The following is a 20479-nucleotide window of genomic DNA, read 5'->3' as shown; positions in this document are numbered from 1 at the left end:
AGCCACCGCACCCAGCTGCTAGCTGCATTTTCTTACAAACACAAGACACCAAATGCCCAGGCTGCTACCTGCTATTCCTAATGTAGCCTGGGTGCAATTCAAGGGGCAAAAGGACAGCAACAGTACGCTGGAGCAGCAGCCAGACACCCAGGGAGAGTCACGAAAGCCATGGTGCAAGGGGAGACGGCAACAGTGTCAGGGCTCACGTGATGGTGACACAGCCCAAAGCTAAGTGTTGGTCTAGGAGAAACAGCAGGGCCTCAGAGGGAAGCACCTGTCCGCAGAAGGTGGAACCCACTTTGGGAAGGAGTAGAGAAAAGACAGGGTACCCAGGCTACCCTGTGTTACAATCTGCAGGAAGGTACATGCACCTCTGGAGTTGGAGGGCAGGGAAATGGGATGAAACACCTTGTGAAGAACATCTCAAACTGAGAACACAGGGTCTCTGTGATTCAGTCCCCTTTCTCTGTCTACCAATGAGGCCTGTCACTCCAGGAGCTAGAACTCCAATACTGTTTCACTACTTCTTTGCAGCTCTGATCAAAAGGTCAAGTGTGAAGGCTGGACCTTTTCTTTACAAACATTTACTGACCACAGTTATTTCCTCAATCAAATGTGTTATTCATACATGGCTTCTCTGACCCCCAGAGGGCCACAGAGCACTGACAATATTATTTCAGAGGTGGTCTTGCCGTATGTTATCTGGCCCAAGCCCACTGTGTGAAGACAGGGACAGGGCTTGTGGCTCTATACCCCTTGTTAATGCTTCAAAATCCTGGCATATTTATTTACTTTACCTTTCAAAGGTACAACCTCAAAATGCCCTTCGCTTGCCCTGCCAATTAATTTTAAAGTGCTTTATCCCTTTATCAAAACCAGCTCTACACAGTGTTTCACGCTTCTGGCCTCAAACACATTAAATAAACTCATGCTCCCATTAAAATAAGTCCTACACATGTATGACTTTTAAAAAAATCACTCTTTTGTTCACTCATTTGTGTCTCCTGTGGTGTCCTGAAAATTTCATATTACTGTAGTCAGTGATGAGGCCTGAATCAGGAGCCCTGTGCCACTGGGACCCCAAGAAAATCAGCCTTTCTCTTCCCAGGATGGGCCAAGAGATCCACAGTTAATACAATTGTATGGCGTATTGCAAAGAGGAAATCATATTTACGGCGTCATCCGCTCACAGGGTGCTTTTGTATGTGCACTTGTGAAATGGGTCAGCGTAGACCAAACAACCATATGTGGTTAATGGTTGTACATTTAACCAAGAGCAGTCCAACTTTACATGATGCCTTAGGACAGACAAGGCAGTCTACTTCCTGCTACTGCTTATATTTCCAAAAGTGTTCAAAGTGTCCTTTCATGTTCTCGGGAAGCAGAGTAGCTCCAGCAATCTAAGACATACATGTATCTTCACACATAAACATTCATAGCTGCTGAAAAGTTGTTAAAAACAACAACATTTAGGCTAGTATTTTGTTCTGTGCAAGTATTCAAAGCAGTAATGTACAAGGAGTCCTTTTTTTGTTTTTCCAAAAGAGTTAACATTATATTTAAGTACAAATGGCATCACAGGACATGAATGATAATAACTTGTGAATTGTCAGCCTGCCTCTTTTGCTTAAAAATACTTGCTCAGGCCAGACACGGTGGCTCACACCTGTAATCCCAGCACTTTGGGAGGCGAAGGCGGGCAGATCGCCTAGGGTCAGGAGTTCAAGACCAGCCTGGCCAACATGGTGAAAACCCCGTCTCTACTAAAACTACAAAAATTAGCTGGGTGTGGTGGCGTGTGCCTGTAATCCCAGCTACTCGGGAGGCTGAGGCAGGAGTATCACTTAAACCTGGGAGACAGAGGTTGCAGTGAGCCGAGATCATGCCACTGCACTCCAGCATGGGTGACAAAGCAAGACTCTGTCTCAAAAAAAAAAAAAAAAAAGAAAAAGAAAAAGAAAAAATAACATACTTGCTCACATTATGTTGAATACTGACAATGAAAAAACAAAAAAGAAAAATACTTGCTGATTCCTAAAACAAAGGAAGGATGGTGATGGCAAACATGGAGTAGGCAGAGAAAGGAGTTCAAGTCAGTCACCTACTAAGAACCAGCAACTATTATGAACTTAAAAGTCATTTTTCCATTCAAACTCATGAACCTGAAGCAGGGGGGTGGGGGGGTGAGGGGGTGGGGGGGGGGTGGGAAGAGGCTCAGAAAGGTTAAGCAACTCTCCTAAGGTCACACAGCTATAAAAATGGAAAAACAAGTTTAGAACCAGTGGTTATCTTAAGATGATAGCATTACTGCTATCTTATTTTCCTTTTTACGTTTATTTGCATTTCTAACTTTTCCTAGGTTAAACATATTTTGTTGGGAAAATTTTCCAGACTCAAAAAAAAAAAAACATTAATTATTTGACTGAATTTGTTTAGGTATTTCTAAATAATGGTGTGACAACAAAAAATTAACTGGTCCCACCTTAATCTTCACCTATGCAGGAAGTATCCTGAATTTTTCCTCTCTCTGCCTCTCTGAAGCCCATGTGGGCCACAACAGAAACACGACTGAAGCCCAGCCTCTTGGGTGTCAGCACATGCTGAACAGACACCATGTTGTGGCTTCCTTTGAACTTCAATGGCACCGATGTGCTAATTCAGCAAATAAAGGGTAAAATGGGACCCTTTATTTGCTGGAAGGATAAAGCTGGAAGGAAATTGCACCAAGTGGCAGGATCCAAAACAACTGGTGGGTTTCCAGCAGGTTCAGGGCTACTGGCAAGTGACAGAAAGGTGCCCGTGCCCTGTTAGACAAAGGGAGTGTGGGGGCAATGGCTGCTCTGAACCCCAAGACACTCAGCTGCTTACAAGGACTCAGCTGAGGGCAAGGGTCCAAATTCTACTAAGTCCATTCATTTGCTTTTCCGGCTAAATGGAACTCCTAACCCCATCTAGGAGACCTCTCAGCATTGATGTAAAAGGAAACTCGGAGGCCGGGCACGGTGGCTTACGCCTGTAATCCCAGCACTTTGGGAGGCTGAGGCGGGCGGATCATGAGGTCAGGAGTTCGAGACCAGCCTGGCCAGCATGGTGAAACCCTGCCTCTACTAAAAATACAAAAAAAAATTAGCTGAGTGTGGTGGTGCGTGCCTGTAGTCCCAGCTACTCGGGAGGCTGAGGCAGGACAATCGCTTGAACCCGGGAGGTGTTCTAGCAGTGAGCCGAGATCGTGCCACTGCACTCCAGCCTGGGCGATACAGCAAGACTCCATCTCAAAAAAATAAAAAATAAATAAAATAAAAAAGTAAAAAATAAAAAGAAAAAAAAGAACCTCAGAGAACACAAGCAAGATCAGAAGTGCTACCTTCCTACTGCACCAGTGCCCCAGGCTTGGGATGTCATTGTCCCTAACTGTTAAATTCAGAGAAGTTGCTGCCTTGGGTACCAGCAGATGAGACCTAGTTCAGGAACACTCACTCCGCCAGTGTATGCTGAGCCTATACTCTATAAGCCAGCGGGTCTCACACTTGAGAGGACATCAGAACTACCTGGAGGGCTCCTGTTAAAACAGGTTCCTGGGCTTCACCTGCAGAGTTCTGATTCTGTAGGTCACGTGGATGGTGGGGCCCAAGAATTTCTAACAAGTTCTCAGTTGATACTGCTGCTGCTGGTCTGGGCATCACGCTTAAGAGAACTGCTGAGATACACTATAAATTAGGTGATACTGTGTAAAGAGAAGCTAAGTTTATTTCCAATCAGATTCACCTCTGGGGCACACAGAGCCTCCACCCCACCCTACCTACCACCAATCTTTGGCCAAACAGCCCTGTAAACTAAGCAAGTTTGAAGTTTCTAGAAAGACATAAGGATCTCAGAATATGTTCAGAGTAAAACTTTATTAATCAGAACTCCACTACTTTGGAAATAGTGGTCATTCAACACTTACGATATAGGGTCCAAGTTTTGACTTGATGGAGATGCTCAATGGTTAACATTATTAGGTAATGGAGACAGGACTAATTACATACGGGGATTTTGGGGACCAACCTCTGAAAAAGCCCGTTCACTAGGATGGGGTCCTGGAATGTTGATTTGTAAAAGCCTCTCTGGTGATCCTCATGCAGCCAGACTCAGACAAGGCTGCACTCAGGATTTGAGAACCACTGACATACCGCGGAACGGTACTACTGCCTGGCCGCTCCCGTGAGTTGAATAACCTCTTAGCAAATGTAGACCGACAGTTCTATGTCAGCCGTTTACACACTAGTTGCTCAATAAATGGATATTAATTTGTTCACTGGGGCAAAGGGTATTGAGTGGAGGGTCTTAGAACTCTGTCATTAACCAATAAACCTTTGACCACTTATTTTAGATACTATCACAGTAGATGCTTAATAGATACTTGCTGGATGAATGGATGGGTGGGTGAAAAACTTGGATGAGGCATTAGAAGGAGCCCAGGCAATCTGCACTGAACAGCGAGTGAAAGACCTTGATCCTAGCTTCAGTTGTTACCTGAGCACCATTCCCAAGACTCTCATCATCTATGGGCTAAAAGCTGCCAGGTCTCCAACCATGAACACAATGCCTCATGTGCAATTTCCCTTCTGATGCTCCTCAAGCACCTCAAAATCAACAGACACGTGCCATAGTGAACACCACACCAGCCCCGAACCTCTTCCTTCGCAGCCATCTTCCAGGTGAGCCAGCACGTGAGCCAGCCACAGCCTTGCTCCTCCTTCTCCTTCTCCAGTGCCCCCCAAGCACCAACTCCATTGCCGACACTTGTTTAATTCTGCCTCCCAAATGTCAGTCAATTCTGGAGATAGCTCTCAAGCCTGCTGCAGGGCACAGTCACCTCCCCCCTGAATTACTAACGCTGTCCCAGCTGGGCTCTCTTTTTTATTTTGCCCCTTTCAATCCGCCCCAAGGCCGTGAGTTGGGCACTCTCCTGCTCAGACCTCTGCAATAGCTCCCTAGTGCTCTTGGAGAAGTCCCATCCTTAAAGCTGGATCCCACAGCTCTTGTCCATACTTGCCCTCAAGCTTATCTCCTGCTGCCCCTCATGCCTGCCCCTCTCAGGTCACTCGCCCCAGATGCAGTGACTGAGATTTGGTTCCCCAGTGCTTTTCTGTTCCCTTCTTTCGTCTCATCTGAAAAATTCCTTTTCAACCACCAGGTCTCTCTATTACACGCCAGGAAACCTTCCCTGACCCTGAATATGGGATACGTGGCCTGTTATGGGTTGAACTGGGTCCCCCCAAAAACTCGCATGTTGCCATCCTAACCCCTAGCATCTCAGTATGTGACCTTATTTGGAAACAGGGACAATGGACATGTCATCAGTTAAGATGAGGACATCCTGGAGGAGGGTGGCCCCTGATCCGAAAGGACTAGTATCCTCAGGAAAAGGGGATGTTTGCACACAGAGACGCACACACAGAGAGGACGCCACAAGCTAAGGAACCAGCAGAAGGTCAGAGAGGCCTGGAACAGACCCTTCCCTGGGGCCCTGAGAGGGAGCGTGGCCCCCCCAACACCCTGATGTTGGGCTTCTCATCTCCAGAATGGTGAGATACTGAAATTTAAGCCCCCAGTCTGTGGGGCTTTGTTACAACTGTTCTGGCAAGCTGTGGCCTGGTCTACCCTGTGCATCCCTCATCGGATGGACCACCCACCTGCTCATATGGCTTCTGCCTACCAGACCTGCCACTATCACTGTGGAATCCGTGGGCAGCAGGGCCTCTGTTTCTGCTGAATGTCAGTGCTGTGACCACAGTTTCCAGCTCCCTCCCATGCCCACAAGATGCTCAGCCAGTGGAAGAAGAGCAGCGAGGGAGCAGGGGCCTCCCAAGACACCCCAGCCCCTGCCCCAGGTGGAGACTCACAGAGATGATGTGGCCCTTCAGGCCGTGGGCAGAGTCAGCACACTCAATGACGGCACTCAGCTGGGGGTACCCCACTCCTGTCTTGGTGCGGGTGGTGCACACAGAACCTGCACAGAGAAAGAAGTTGCCCCCAAAGAGATGGTTATACATGAGAAGACTGTGACATGAAATGCGCCCCCATCACCTTTGCAGCCCTGCTCTAGTGACCAGGGTGAACCTCTGTGGCAGAGGAGATGTGGGGAACAGGCTGCCCCATCTGCACGATGGAGGTCGCTGTAAACCACACCGCCTGGCCATGCACCCCTTCTGGTCCTTATCACTGTCGCTGGCTGATGTCCCAGACATCGCCTTCCCCTCTACCATGCACCTGTCACTGCCACTCCTCCCTGTGGCATCGGCTCCCATGCAATAGCCACGCACTGACCTTTCCACACTTAAACACCCACTCCTTTCCACCTTTCTACAAATCTACACTCTGCTTTAAAGTACCTCTCAGAAGCCTCCCACAGCCTCCTAGCTTCTTTACCTTCAACCTTTGTCAAATGACTCACCTCTCTTAAGCCTCACTGCCTGGCCTGTAAAATCCAAAGAGAAACACAACCTCCTGGGATTGTGGCAGAGAACAAATGGCACAGGGAGGGATACCACTTGGCCCAGGGCCTGGCCTGCAGCACCACACCCTCCACACCCTCACCTGCTCACTCAGCTCTGTGCTCCACAGGGCCCAGCCGTTTGTCCATCTCCCTCCTGGCTGCCCCACCTCAAGTCCCTTGCAGCCTAGCCCGAGGTTCACTTCCAGGGCAGGGCTCACACCAGCACCCTCCTGCCTGCCTGTCCCACGGTCATCCCTAGTCCTGGTTGTTCTCCCAGTTAGGTCCAGGCCAAGTCGCACTCTGACCTCTTTATCATACCTCCCCTTATTCAAGCTTCCCGGTGCCGCCACAGTACCCCACTTTGCCCAGATCAGCAGAATCAAGCTCCACCTGCTCCCCTCCCTCCCAACTGCTTCTCCAATGGGGCAAGTTTCTTCCCACCTTAGGGACTCTGTACACAATGTTCTCTCTCTTGGACACTCCCCTCTGTACCAGACCACCTAGCCAAACCCTTCTCATCTTTCCAGCTTCTTAAATGTCACTGCCCCAGGGGAGTTGTTCATCACAGTTTCAAAAGAGGCATTTCAATCAGGATCTGTGTGAGAATGTTAAGGTTCTGTCTTCTCTACTGGGTGGTCGGCTCCATGGACATTCGCTGTTGTTATCAGGTGCTGAGAATAGTGCCTCATATACAATAAGGCACTATAAATAGTCACTGAAAGAATGTGTGGACTCAAGAATGAATGAGTCACCCACATCCCTGTCTCCACTGCCACTCACTCAGCCCCTCCCGGAGGTCTTGTGTGCACGAGAGGGCGCTCTGGGCACAGGGTAAAGGTGGAAGTGAACTCCTCCCTCCCACCAGACCTGGGGGTGGGATGCTTTGAGGCCCAGCCTCCTCTCTGGCTCCTGGCCGGCACCACCTTATAGGATGCTAATTTCTGCCAGGGGTCTTTAACGACAAGATCAGACAGAGAAGTGTGTCTGTGTTCCCCAGGCCTGGATTTAGCAGAGAAACCAGGAGAGACAAGGCAAGCCCCTCTCCTGCATCAGCTGTGGGGCAGAGTCCACAGAAGTCCTGTAGCTCCCTGTGTCCTGCTATGTGTCATTCACAGTCCCGGAGCCAACAAGTCTCATTCCCACGAAGGCGCCTTCCCCCCGCCCTGCAACCGGACGTTGTGCACGGCAGAATAAAAGGTTTAACCTCCGGTTCAGCCTCGGCTTTTCTCCTCCTCTCCCATTCAATTGCTAGATCCGGGGGTGGGGGCCGCAGCTGCAGTAGGCCTGGGGTTCTGATAGTAGTGAGGGCTCTATAAAGGGTAGACCAATTGCCTTTCTTGGAAACAGCCAAGGAAGAAGCTTCAAATAACACACAGGCGGTTTTGATTAACACCCAGGTGAAAGAAGAAGTTGGTGCATATTTTCTCCTGACTAGAGTAGCAGGGAATCCATTTCTGATGCTTTTTCCCAATTCCCAGGAGTTGCTCAATAATGAATGAAATCTATCAATCAATAGACATCCAATAATGCTATCATTTAGATATGTAATACGCAATGTTTTTACCATAAAGAATGTGTGAGACTTAAATATGGTCTCCAAACAATTTAAAGAAGTAGCTCCCATGCATTGGGCTCAGAGAAAGCCCCTTATTCTCTTTGGTCATATCTGTTCTACACAGACAGCCAGGGGAGTGGGGAGAGACAGTGAGAGCAGAAGGACAATCCAGCTTCTGGGGAAATAGAATGCAGACACAGAGATGTGCAAGAAGAAAACAAGTGTAGTAAATGTTCGAGATCACATCTAGAAAAGCTTTGAGAGGGCCAGGCATGGTGGCTCACACCTGGAATCCCAGCACGTTGGGAGGCCAAGGCGGGCAGATCACCTGAGGCCAGGAGTTCGAGACCAGCCTGGCCAACATGGTGAAACCCCGTCTCTACTAAAAGTACAAAAAATTAGCCGGGCGTGGTGGCACATGCCTGTAATCCCAGTTACTTGGGAGGCTGAGGCAGAAGAATCACTTGAACCTGGGAGGCGAAGGTTGCAGTGAGCTGAGATTGCACCACTGCACTCCAGCCTGGGCAACAGAGCAAGACTGTCTCAAAAAAAAAAGTTTTGAGAGCCAAGAAGCTTCTCACACACCTTCACATCCTGTACAGCACCCGCCCAACACAATGGTAGCTAGTGAACGTTCAATATTTCCTTTTTTTTTCTCTTGAGACAGGGTCTTGCTCTATCACCAAGACTGGAGTGCAGTGGCGCGATCTCAGCTTACTGCAACCTTCACCTCCCAGGATCAGGTGATCCTCCCACCCTAGCCTCCCAAGTAGCTGAGACTACAGGTGCATGCCAGTGTGCCTGACTACTTTTTAATTTTTATCTTCTATTTTTAGTAGATACAGAGTTTCACCATGTTGCCCAGGCTGGTCTCAAACTCCTGGGCTCAAGCGATCCACCCACCTTGGCCTCCCAAAGTGCTGGGATTACAGGCGTGAGCCACCGCATGAGGCCCATATTTCTGATTAAACAGATGACTAGTGAGTGTCCCTGCCTTTGGGACTAAAAAGAGTCTTCCTAGTCTATTAGCCTATTTTGTTCTATTATCAGTCTGTCTATTACAGCCTGCCCTAAGAGGAGGCAGCCTGGCAAGGAAGAACGAGGCCTTATCCTTTCTTTGCCTTTTCAATAATGGTAGATACTCAGTAAAGACCTCTTCCCATTTGCTCAGAATACATTATTAACTGGCTTAAATGAGTGGCAATGTGAAAAACTTAACCCTGAAAATCTCCCTGTATGTTAAAAGCTTGGGTATTTTTATGAATCTACAGGGCTCTTCTTCCTAATATTCTCTTCATACACATCCAATTCCCTCAGGCTGATCACGGAGCCAAGTCACAGCTCAACAGCGTGTCCTGCGCCTCCCAGCTGTGCGTTTTCCCATAGATTCCTCTCATATTGGTTTAGGTTTGCTTCCTTTTTTGGTAGTGTCATTTGGGTGTGAGATTCTTTTGAAAAATCTTTGCTGTTTTTTAGTCCCAAGTGAAAATGTGCATCTTCTTTCTTGCTCCTCAATTTTAGTGTCTGGTTAATACTGGATGTGCATGGATGAATTTAAAACATGGCAGCTCATCTTCAAGCATGGCAAAGAAGGAAAGCGAACAGTAACTCTGCCCCATGAGAAAATGGCACCATCCATGACAAGGACAGAAGGCTCTACCTCATTCTTCTGCTTAAGATGCCAATGGGTGGTCCTAAGAAAGCATGCCTGGGGGAAGAACATGGGCAAAATCTACATCTAATACATATCAGGTGAGGAGCCAAAGGTGCTCATTACCTAGGCCATGGGTCAAGTTCTAATGTGGCCTCATCACTGCAAGCTTATTTGCAATGTTGGGGTCCCTCAAACATTCACATAAACTGGAGTAATTCATGTTTATTAACTGTCTCTACAGATTCTTCACCTATCACCTTCCTCTTCAAGGTGTATGGGGTCATTAGTGAAATCTACATTATTCCACATTGGTTCTGAAACCAAGCCCTCATATTCTGACCACATCCATATATTGTAACCATAATTTAGAAGGTCCCTGGGGGCATCAAAAAGCAGCTCAACAATACTTTTCATCAGGGGCTTCCCCGAGAAGCTCAATTATGCTTCCAGAAAAAGCATGCTTTAAATATCTGTGAATGAGTCATTCATGCATCCCCTTCCAGTGATCTGCAATCCCCACAAGCCCCAGATCCCACTCTTCCCCACACATGTCCTCTGCTGTGCTCCTAACAAGTCTTACCTGGTCCAACTCCCACTTTGATGATATCTGCTCCGGAAAGAATAAGCTCTTCTACCATTTCTCCTGTCACCACGTTCCCTGCCTGAGACAGAAAGAATACAGCTCATGATCATGAACTACTATTGCTGGTATAAAGGTGAGGAACCCCACACCTGAGCACGAGGATGTGCATATCCTAAAGCCACCAGGCAGCTGGGGGACAAAAAAGGAACACAAAATTTCATACCTGGAGACCACTTTTGGGAAAGGCCCCTTGGGTGAGCTGTTGGCATGAGAAGATACAGCATTATATGATTTAAGAACTAGAAGAGATCTTAGAGTGTCCAGGTCAGGGCTTTTCAGACATCTCAGCAATCAACAACAACAACAAAAATCTTAGAGGGGGCTGGGCTTGGTGGCTCACGCCTGTAATCCCAGTACTTTGGGAGGCCGAAGCAGGCAGATCATGAAGTTAAGAGATCAAAATCATCCTGGCCAACATGGTGAAACCCCGTCTTTACTACAAATACAAAAATTAGCTGGGCCTGGTGGCGCATGCCTGTAGTCCCAGCTACTCAGGAGGCTGAGGCAGGACAATCGCTTAAACCTGGGAGGCAGACGTTGCAGTGAGCCAAGATGGCGCCACTGTTCTCCAGCCTGGACGACAGAGCGAGGCTCTGTCTCAAAAAAAAAAAAAAAAAAAAAAAAAAGAAAAAAATCTTAGAGGGACCCCAAATACAAAAAGTCAGCAATGAAACACTCTCTTGGTAATTAAAATCTTCAGTGTTGGGCAAAAAAATGTTTCACAGTTTGCAAAACCCCTGAAGAATCTCTATAGAACCCCAGAGAGTCAGAATTAGAAAACACAGTTAAGAAAATCGCAGTGTGCCCCACTCTCTAGGGCTGGGATTCCCATCTAGACAGGAAAAGGCAGTGAGCCCTCATGGACCACATAGCATCAGCACGTGTTCAGTTTACAGAACATGAAGCTTTGGCCTAAGAACACACAAGCCTCCAGGAAGTGGCAGAATCTATCAACTAGAAGGATGTGTCTGGTTTGGAAATAGTACAAGTTCTTTCACTGCAGGAGTGCAGGAGTGCAAAAATAGCCCTTTTTATTACAACTCACTGCCCTGTGGATTCTTCAGCCGGTATATAGGATACTTGGCAAGATGCCCTGGCTGAGTTTTCACAACTGTGCAAAGTCATATTTTGCAAAATGAATCCTTACTCATTCCACCCATGTTTTTTGCACTGAAGTCCAAGTGTCTTCTCTCTGAATTGCTTCCCAGAGGGAATTTTTCTTTTTTAACGCAGACAAAATGACTTTTAACTTCATATAAAAGGATGTGGGGAAAAGGTGATGAGGAGGGCTCAAAGCTTTAATCCAAACAGTAGCTGACAATGGAAAAATCACAGATGGCCCAGAAAGAGGACTAGAGGTAGATTAAAGAATTAAAATTAAAGTTATAGTCCCCAAATTCAGAAGGAAACCTTGAATACTTTCAATAAGCATAAAAGTGAAAAAACATAATGACAGAGCTGTCTACATAAAAACTAAAAACTTGGCCAAGTGCAGTGGCTCACGCCTATAACCACAACACTTGGGAGGCTGAGGTAAGTGGATTGCTTGAGCCCAGGAGTTCAAGACCAGCCTGGGCAACATGGCAAAACCCTGTCTCTATGTTAAAAAAAAGAAAAAAAACTTAAATACACGTAAACACAGATATTCATACAATCAACAAATAACCAGATAGAGAAAAATATCTACAATTTTGACAAAGGGTTATCATCCTTAACATAATAAGAGCTCTTACAAACCTGTAAGAAAAACGCTAACACCTCACAGAGTAAGTGCCAAAGGACATGAACACACTACTGAAAGAAATAAAAGTGGCTGAGAAAAATGGAAAAAGTGTTCAACCTCCCGAATAACCAAATGTAAACTAAGGTACCAATGAGGTACTACTTTTCACTTAACAAATTATCAATAGTTGTAAACAGTAAATACTAAAGAGAAAACATCAGACGGAATCTCTCTTCTGGGAAAATTTATTGTAGTATGAGTTTTCCCAGAAAGCAACTTGTCCATATAAAAGAAATATGCGCTTCCTTGTATTCAATAATTCTTCTAAGATTCTCTGCCAAGGGAATAATCATAAGTGTGGACAAACATTTAACTACAAAGATGTATTATCTGTAACAGTACAGAACTGTAAATATATTCCCCAAAATGGAATGATCCAACAATTTATGACCCAACCATGTGATGTTTTTAAGAGTGTTTTTTTGTTTGTTTTGTTTTGCTTTTGAGACGGAGTCTTGCTCTGTCACCCAGACTGGAGTGCAGTGGCATGATCTCACTGCAACCTCCGCCTCCCAGGTTCAAGTGGTTCTCCTGCCTCAGCCTCCCTAGTAGCTGGTATTACAGGCACACACTCCCCCTGCCCGGCTAATTTTTGTATTTTTAGTAGAGATGGGGTTTCGCCAAGTTGGCCAGGCTGGTCTCAAACTCCTGACCTCAGGTGATCTGCCCACCTTGGCCTCCCAAAGTGCTGCAATTACAGGTGTGAGACACCACACCCAGCCTAAGAGTGGTTTAACAGCGTGGGAAAAATGCTTAAATGCTTTTAGTATAATGTTGGGAGAAATAGAAAGATCTCAATTTTGTTATTAAAAAAAAGTGTATGTGTGTATGAAAAAATACACCAAAATGCTAACAGATGATGTCTAGGTGAAGAGATTATCAAACTTTTATTGTTTCTTCTTTAATCTTTTCTAGATTTTATACTAGAAAGTGTGTTACTTTTATAATTAAATAGGGGCAGGAGTGTTTAGTTTTGTTTTTTATAGTGTGAGGAACAGCATGAGCTCTGTCCCTGACAGAGAACCTAACAGGAGCCTAAGAAGCAGGGCGCGAGCTCCAGTTCTTCCCCAGTGGCTGACTTGCTAAACAACCAAACAAAACCACAAAAACTTTAGAGAAGCTACTCTAAGCCCACCACACATTTTGTTTTCTTTTCTTTTTCTTTTTTAGACAGGGTCTCACTCTCGTCTCCCAGACTGGAGTGCAATAGCACAAACATGGCTCGCTGCAGCCTGAACCTCCCAGGCTCAAGCGATTCTCCTGCCTCAGCCTCCCAAGTAGCTGGGATTACAAGTATGTGCCACCATGCCTGGCTAATTTTTGTATTAGAGTTTTGCCTTGTTGCGTAGGCTGATCTCAAGCCCCTGAGCTCAAGCAATCTGCCTGCCTCAGCCTCCCAAAGTGCTGGGATTACAGGCATGAGCCACTGCGCCCGGCCACAATTTCATTTTCAATATGGATTTCTTTTCCCCAATCTGGCGCCACCTACAAACGATTTTATTTTTAAGGGGCTACTTTAGACAAAATAGATTAATTCAAGTCAGCTCACCATAGACGTACCAGGTACAACCAGGTAGAGTCAAAGTAAGTTCTACTTACTTATTTAATTATTTTTAAAACAGAGGTAGGGTCTTGCTATGTTGCCCAGGCTGGTCTCTAACTCCTGGCCTCAAGTAATCCCCCCACCTCTGCCTCCCAAAGTGCTGGGATTACAGGTATGAGCCACCTCAACTGGCCAAAGTCAGCTTAAAAACATCAAGAATGCTGACACTGCTTTAGTAACCCAGAAGCTTGTGCAAATGTCCCTCCATCCCATCAGCTACCTGTGTGGCTGCTGAATCTGTCCATGGTCCAAATGTGGTCACTGCCACTGTCTGGAAAAACCCAAAGTGATTATGAAATGCCTCAACCATGAGGGACAGCACAGCAAGAATGCTTCCAGGAGGACGGGGGAGTTTCCATTGGCAGGAACAAAAAGCTGTCAATTCAAGTTTGAAATCAAGAAGGGCAAAATAAGGGAAAAGAGGAAAAGACAAATCAGAAATGAGAATATGACAGGAGTGGGGTCAGGATTTAGTGAAGTCCCTGGTGTGCCGTCCAGCAGCCTCTGGGAATGGGGTGTGATAACAGGGGCCAGGAAGCAGCTGGTCAGAGTGATTAAGTGAGGAGTCTACTTTATCTTGTCATGAAGCACCTTGGGTGTGGAGCGGATACAGGACTGTCAGAATGGGACTGTGAGTAGCAGCACAGCAGGCTCAGTCACCCAGGCAGTTCATACAGGTTCATGTCTTGGGCAGCCATGACAACATGGAAGCAGTGAACCCTTGTCCAGAACACTGAGGCAGGCAGATGGAGGCTTCTGATAGGCAACCCCTCTTCCTAGCGAAGCCAAGCATGTTTGGGGCTCCCCCATGCTCTGGAAGGCAACAATTGCTCCTCTGTGTCAAGGAGAGGTTGAAGGTCATGAAAAAGACATAAAAAGTGGCCAAGCCAAGACTTCAAGTACTTTTGTACCATTTTTTAAAAAGTTGGTATGGTCTGAATGTTTACGTCCCTCCAAAATTAAAGTGTTGAAATCTTTACTCCCAAGGTGGTGATATTAGCAGGTGGGGATTTGGGGAGGTGAATTAGGTAGGTGATGGGGGCAGAGCCCTCAACAATGGGATTAGTGGCCTTCTAAGAGAGGACTGAGAGAGATCCACATGAGATGACAATGAAAAGATGGCCATCTATCTATGAGCCCGGAAGCCGGCCCTCACCAGATACCGAATCTGCCTTGATATTGAACTTCCCAGCCTTCAGAACTGTGAAAATAAACTTCTGATTTGTATTATTTATTTATTTTTGAGACAGGGTCTCACTTTGTCACCCAGGCTGGAGTGCAATGGTGCAATCACAGCTCACTGTAACCTCAACTTCCCAGGCTCAGGTGATCCTCCCACCTCAGCCTCCCGAGTAGCTGGGACTACGGGCATGTGACACCACGCCCAGATAATTTTTTGTATTTTTAGTAGAGATGGGGTTTCTCCATGTTGGCCAGACTGGTCTCAAACTCCTGGGCTCAAGCAATCTGCCTATCTTGGCCTCCCAAAGTGGTAGGATTACAGGTATGAGCCACCACACCAGGCCAACTTCTGATTTTTATAATATAAGCTATTTAGTTTATGGTATCTTGTTATTGCAGCCTGAACAGAACTAATGACAAAAGGTCTCTGGGCAAAAATAAAAACAAAAACTGCTTTGCCCCAGTTTTTCCAGCTTTCCTTTAGGCCTCAACATCTATGGCAAAATAAGTTCAGAAAGATCTGGGGTTGAATGCTAGACCTCCCTCATTACTGGGTACTTTTGAGCAAATCAGTTCAACCAGAGTCTCCATTTATCCTGCTATAAAATCGGGGTGGATATACCCACTTTTAGTTCTTAAAAGGTTTACAAAGAAAGTTCTCTCAAATTCTTAGCACAGGGCCCAGCTCTTGGTGGTGCTTTATAAATGTTAGTCCCTCCATTTAAGAGTACTTTCTGTATATTGCTCCTTTACCCATTCTTTTTAGTTTTTTTGTAATTGTGGTCAAATACACATAAAATTTACCAGGTGTAAATTTTACACATACAAAATATAAATAAAATTTGTTTTTTAAATTTTTATTTTTATTTTTTCGTGAAGGGACTTAGTGCCACTGAACTGTACACCTAAAAATAAATAAAAAATTTAAATTTATTTAAAATTTTTAATTTAAAATAAAATTCATTTTATTTTAAATTTAATATAAAATTTGTTAGTAAATAAGTTTTTAGGTGTACAGTTCAGTGGCATTGAGTACACTCACACTGTTGTACAACCATCACCATTATCCATCTCTGGAACTTTTTAATCATCTCAAACTAAAATTCTGTACCCATTAAACAGTAACTTCTTCACCCACTTTTTACTGGTTTTTCTGGGGTCCTCTTGCAAGAAAAATCCTTTCCATAGAATGATAAAAGGCAAGGGTTGGCAAACAGGCAGCAGGCGGCTAGATTTGGCCCACAAGCTGTGATGTGCCAACCCCTAACATAGAAAGAGAAACATTGATCGCCAGGCGCGGTGGCTCATGCCTGTAATCCCAACACTTTGGGAGGCTGAGACAGGTGTACCACCTGCAGTGAGGAGTTAGAGACCAGCCTGGCCAATATGCCAAAACCTCGTCTCTACTAAAGATACAAAAAATTAACCAGGTGTGCTACTCAGGAGAATCACTTGAACCTGGGAGGCAGACTGCAGTGAGCCGAGATTGCACCACCCCACTCCAGCCTGTGCAACAGAGTGAGACTCCATCTCAACAACAACAAAGAGGAGTATCAACCCCAGTGACTGTTCCCACGAACGTGGAAAATGTCCCACTACCTGCCCATGGAAAAATAGTTGCTATCCAGGAAACAGCCGCATTAAACTGAGTTTATTATGTGACTCTTCAGAGAACATCACCTTCGTAGCTTTCAGCCATGGTTCCAGAAAGTGGGTGAATACAGAAAATCCAGGGAACACGGACTGAGAGGTGCTCTCAGCCATAAACACCCCTTGTACCTCAGGGGAGGCACACTCGACTGGTAAGGCCCCAGACCTGCCCCAAGCCTTCAAGGAACATTCAGTGTCCGCCTCTCTGTGAAGAGGCGTAGAGCGGAACGTCTGTGTGGCTCAGAACCCTGAGGAAGAATGTGGGCAGGTCAATGAGCCATCAGTCATGCATGGAAATGTCAGGGTCCCGCCCTGGAGATCCAGCCCATGGCTCCCGGAGATCTGCCCGCAGCAGCTGACACGGCATTGCCCCAGGGGAGTAGAGCTTGGCCTCTATCTAATCTGAACAGATTAGATCTCAGGTATCTATTTCCTGCAGACCAGGTCAGAAAGAGCCACCAGCACAAAAGCATCTCCCAGAGCCAACACACGATCTCCAAGTCCCAGTGTGCCCGGAAGTGATTCCTTCCAGTGGGTTCTTGGTCTCGCTGGAGCTGCAGACCTTTGGCTGCAGTGAGTGTTACAATTCTTAAAATATGGCGTGTCTGGAGTTTGTTCCTTCAGATGTTCAGATGTGTCCGGAGTTTCTCCCTTCTGGTGGGTTCATGGTCTTGCCGACTTCAGGAGTGAAGCCGCAGACCTTTGCTATGAGTATTACAGCTCTTAAAGGTGGCACGTCCGGAGTTGTTCGTTCCTCCTGGACAGTTCGTGGTCTTGCTGACTTCGGGAATGAAGCCGCAGACCTTCGCAGTGAGTGTTACAGCTCTTTTTTTGTTTGTTTGTTTTCTGAGACAGAGTCTCGCTTTCACCCAGGCTAGAGTGCAGTGGCGCGATCTCGGCTCACTACAAGCTCCACCTCCCGGGTTCATGCAATTCTCCTGCCTCAGCCTCCCGAGTAGCTGGGACTACAAGCGCCCGCCACCGCGCCCGGCTAATTTTTTTTTCTTTTTTTGTATTTTTACTAGAGATGGGGTTTCACCGTGTTAGCCAGGATAGTCATCATCTCCTGACCTTGTGATCCGCCCACCTCGGCCTCCCAAAGTGCCGGGATTACAGGCGTGAGCCACCGCGCCCAGCCGTGTTACAGCTCTTTTCCGTAGGGAGTGCTACAGCTCTTTGAAAGGTGGCACGTCGGACGTGCCACCTTTTCCGCAGGAAGTGTTACAGCTCTTTGAAAGGTGGCACGTGCGGCGTGCCACCTTTTCCGCAGGGAGTGTTACAGCTCTTTGAAAGGTGGCACGTGCGGCGTGCCACCTTTTCCGCAGGGAGTGTTACAGCTCTTTGAAAGGTGGCACGTCGGACGTGCCACCTTTTCCGCAGGGAGTGTTACAGCTCTTTGAAAGGTGGCACGTGCGGCGTGCCACCTTTTCCGCAGGGAGTGTTACAGCTCTTTGAAAGGTGGCACGTCCGACGTGCCACCTTTTCCGCAGGGAGTGTTACAGCTCTTTGAAAGGTGGCACGTCCGACGTGCCACCTTTTCCGCAGGGAGTGTTACAGCTCTTTGAAAGGTGGCACGTCCGACGTGCCACCTTTTCCGCAGGGAGTGTTACAGCTCTTTGAAAGGTGGCACGTCCGACGTGGCACCTTTTCCGCAGGGAGTGTTACAGCTCTTTGAAAGGTGGCACGTCCGACGTGCCACCTTTTCCGCAGGCAGTGTTACAGCTCTTTGAAAGGTGGCACGTCCGACGTGCCACCTTTTCCGCAGGCAGTGTTACAGCTCTTTGAAAGGTGGCACGTCCGACGTGCCACCTTTTCCGCAGGCAGTGTTACTTACAGCTCTTCGAAGGTGGCACGTCCGACGTGCCACCTTTTCTGCAGGGAGTGTTACAGCTCTTCGAAGGTGGCACGTCAGACGTGCTACCTTTTCCGCAGGGAGTGTTACAGCTCTTTGAAGGTGGCACGTCAGACGTGCTACCTTTTCCGCAGAGAGCGTTACAAGTCTTAAACGTGGCACACCCACAGTTGTTCATTCCTCATCCTGGGTTCGTGGTCTACGCTGACTTCATAAAGCCTCAGACCTTCACAGTGAGTGTCACAGCTCTCAAAGGTGGTGCACGCGGAGATGTCCGTTCTTCGCAGTGAGTGTTACAGCTATTAAAGGTAGCCTGTCGGGAGTTGTTCGTTTCTCCCACTCGTGGTCTACGCTGACTTCAGCAGTGAAGCCAAACACCTTCACCATGAATGTTACCGCTCTTAAAGGTGGCGCATCCAGAATTGTTCCTTTCTCCTGGAGGGCAGGTTCGTGACCTCACTGACTTCAAAAGTGAAACTGCACACAAACACAGTGTGGGCCCAAAGAGCAAGCCGCAGCAAGCAAACGAAGAACACCTCCACAGCGTAGAAAATGACGGGAACAGTTAGCAGGGTTGGCTCCAGCAGTCAGCTTTTATTCCCTTATTTGGCCCCACCCACATCCTACTGATTGGTCCATTTTACAGAGCACTGATTGGTCCATATTACAGAGTGCTGATTGGTGCGTTTTTATAGAGTGCTAATTGGTGCGTTTACAAACCTTTAGCTAGACACAGCGCTGCTCGGTGCCTTTTTACAGAGTGCCGTTTGGAGCATTTACAATCCTTTAGCTAGACACAGAGTGCTGATTGGTGCATTTACAAACCTTTAGCTAGACACAGAGCACTGACTGATGCATTTACAATCCTCTAGCTAGACAGAAAAGTTCTCCAAGTCCCCACTCGACCCAGAAAGTCAAGCTGGCTTCACCTCTCACCAGCCAGCCTGAACTGGTGGCATGTGGGGGACAACAGCAAAAATCTGCAGGCTCAGGCAAGCCACCTGGCCCTGAATGCCAAGTCCAGCTATCACTAGTGGTGTAACCCTCAGAAGGCTTCCTGAGCTCTCTACGACTAAGTTTCACATCAACAAAAGTAGGTGCTATTACCTCTACTCAAAGATTTGTTATTAGAAAAGAAGTTCTGGCCAGGTATGGTGATTCATGCCTGTAATTTCAGCACTTCAGGAGGCAGAGGTAGGAGGATTGCTTGAAGTCAGGAGTTTGAGATCAGCCTGGTTGACACTGCAATATTCTATTTCTACAAACTTTTTTTTAAAAAAGAAGTGCCTAGTCTGTGCTAGTGCCTTTTTCCACAGTACTGAGAATGTACCCGAGAACACATTATTCTCTTTCCGCCCTGAAAGCCACCAGGCAAATGGCCACAGGACTTGGTATACTCTTCAATCAGCCAGCCCCTCAATAGGACCTTTTCTGCCAAAGGTGTTCTCTAAAAATCCCTGCGTCTCCTAACCCTATGTGGCAAGGCCCGTCTTAGGTGAAAGGTGTCAGGCCTCTGAGCCCGAGCTAAGCCATCATATTCCCTGTGACCTGCACATACACATCCAGATGGCCGGTTCCTGCCTTAACTGATGACATTCCACCACAAAAGAAGTGAAAATGGCCTGTTCCTGCCTTAACTGATGACATTGTCTTGTGAAATTCCTTCTCCTGGCTCATCCTGGCTCAAAAGCTCCCCCACTGAGCACCTGGTGACCCCCACTCCTGCCCGCCAGAGAACAACCCCCCTTTTTCCTTTACCTACCCAAATCCTATAAAACGGCCCCACCCCTATCTCCCTTCACTGACTCTCTTTTCGGACTCAGCCCGCCTGCATGCAGGTGAAACAAACAGCCATGTTGCTCACACAAAGCCTGTTTGGTGGTCTCTTCTCACGGACACACATGAAATTTGGTGCCATGACTCGGATTGGGGGACCTCCCTTGGGAGATCAATCCCCTGTCCTCCTGCTCTTTGCTCCGTGAGAAAGATCCACCTATGACCTCAGGTCCTCAGACCAACCAGCCCAAGAAACATCTCACCAATTTCAAATCTGGTAAGCGGCCTTTTTACTCTCTT

General features: G+C 47.0%; 1 protein-coding gene across 1 annotated transcript in view; it reads right to left on the bottom strand.

The window, feature by feature from the left end:
* The window catches only part of GMPR (guanosine monophosphate reductase), a 56742-nt gene that overhangs the window by 10791 nt on the left and 25472 nt on the right, over nt 1–20479 (bottom strand). Inside the window, 2 exon segments of the mRNA NM_001131713.1 lie at nt 5889–5995; nt 10271–10352. Of these exon segments, the coding sequence (NP_001125185.1) occupies nt 5889–5995; nt 10271–10352 (189 nt within the window).

Source organism: Pongo abelii, chromosome 5 (genome assembly GCF_028885655.2).
Source record: "Pongo abelii isolate AG06213 chromosome 5, NHGRI_mPonAbe1-v2.0_pri, whole genome shotgun sequence".
Lineage (NCBI taxonomy): Eukaryota > Metazoa > Chordata > Mammalia > Primates > Hominidae > Pongo > Pongo abelii.
This window is presented reverse-complemented; position numbering and strand designations above follow the sequence as displayed.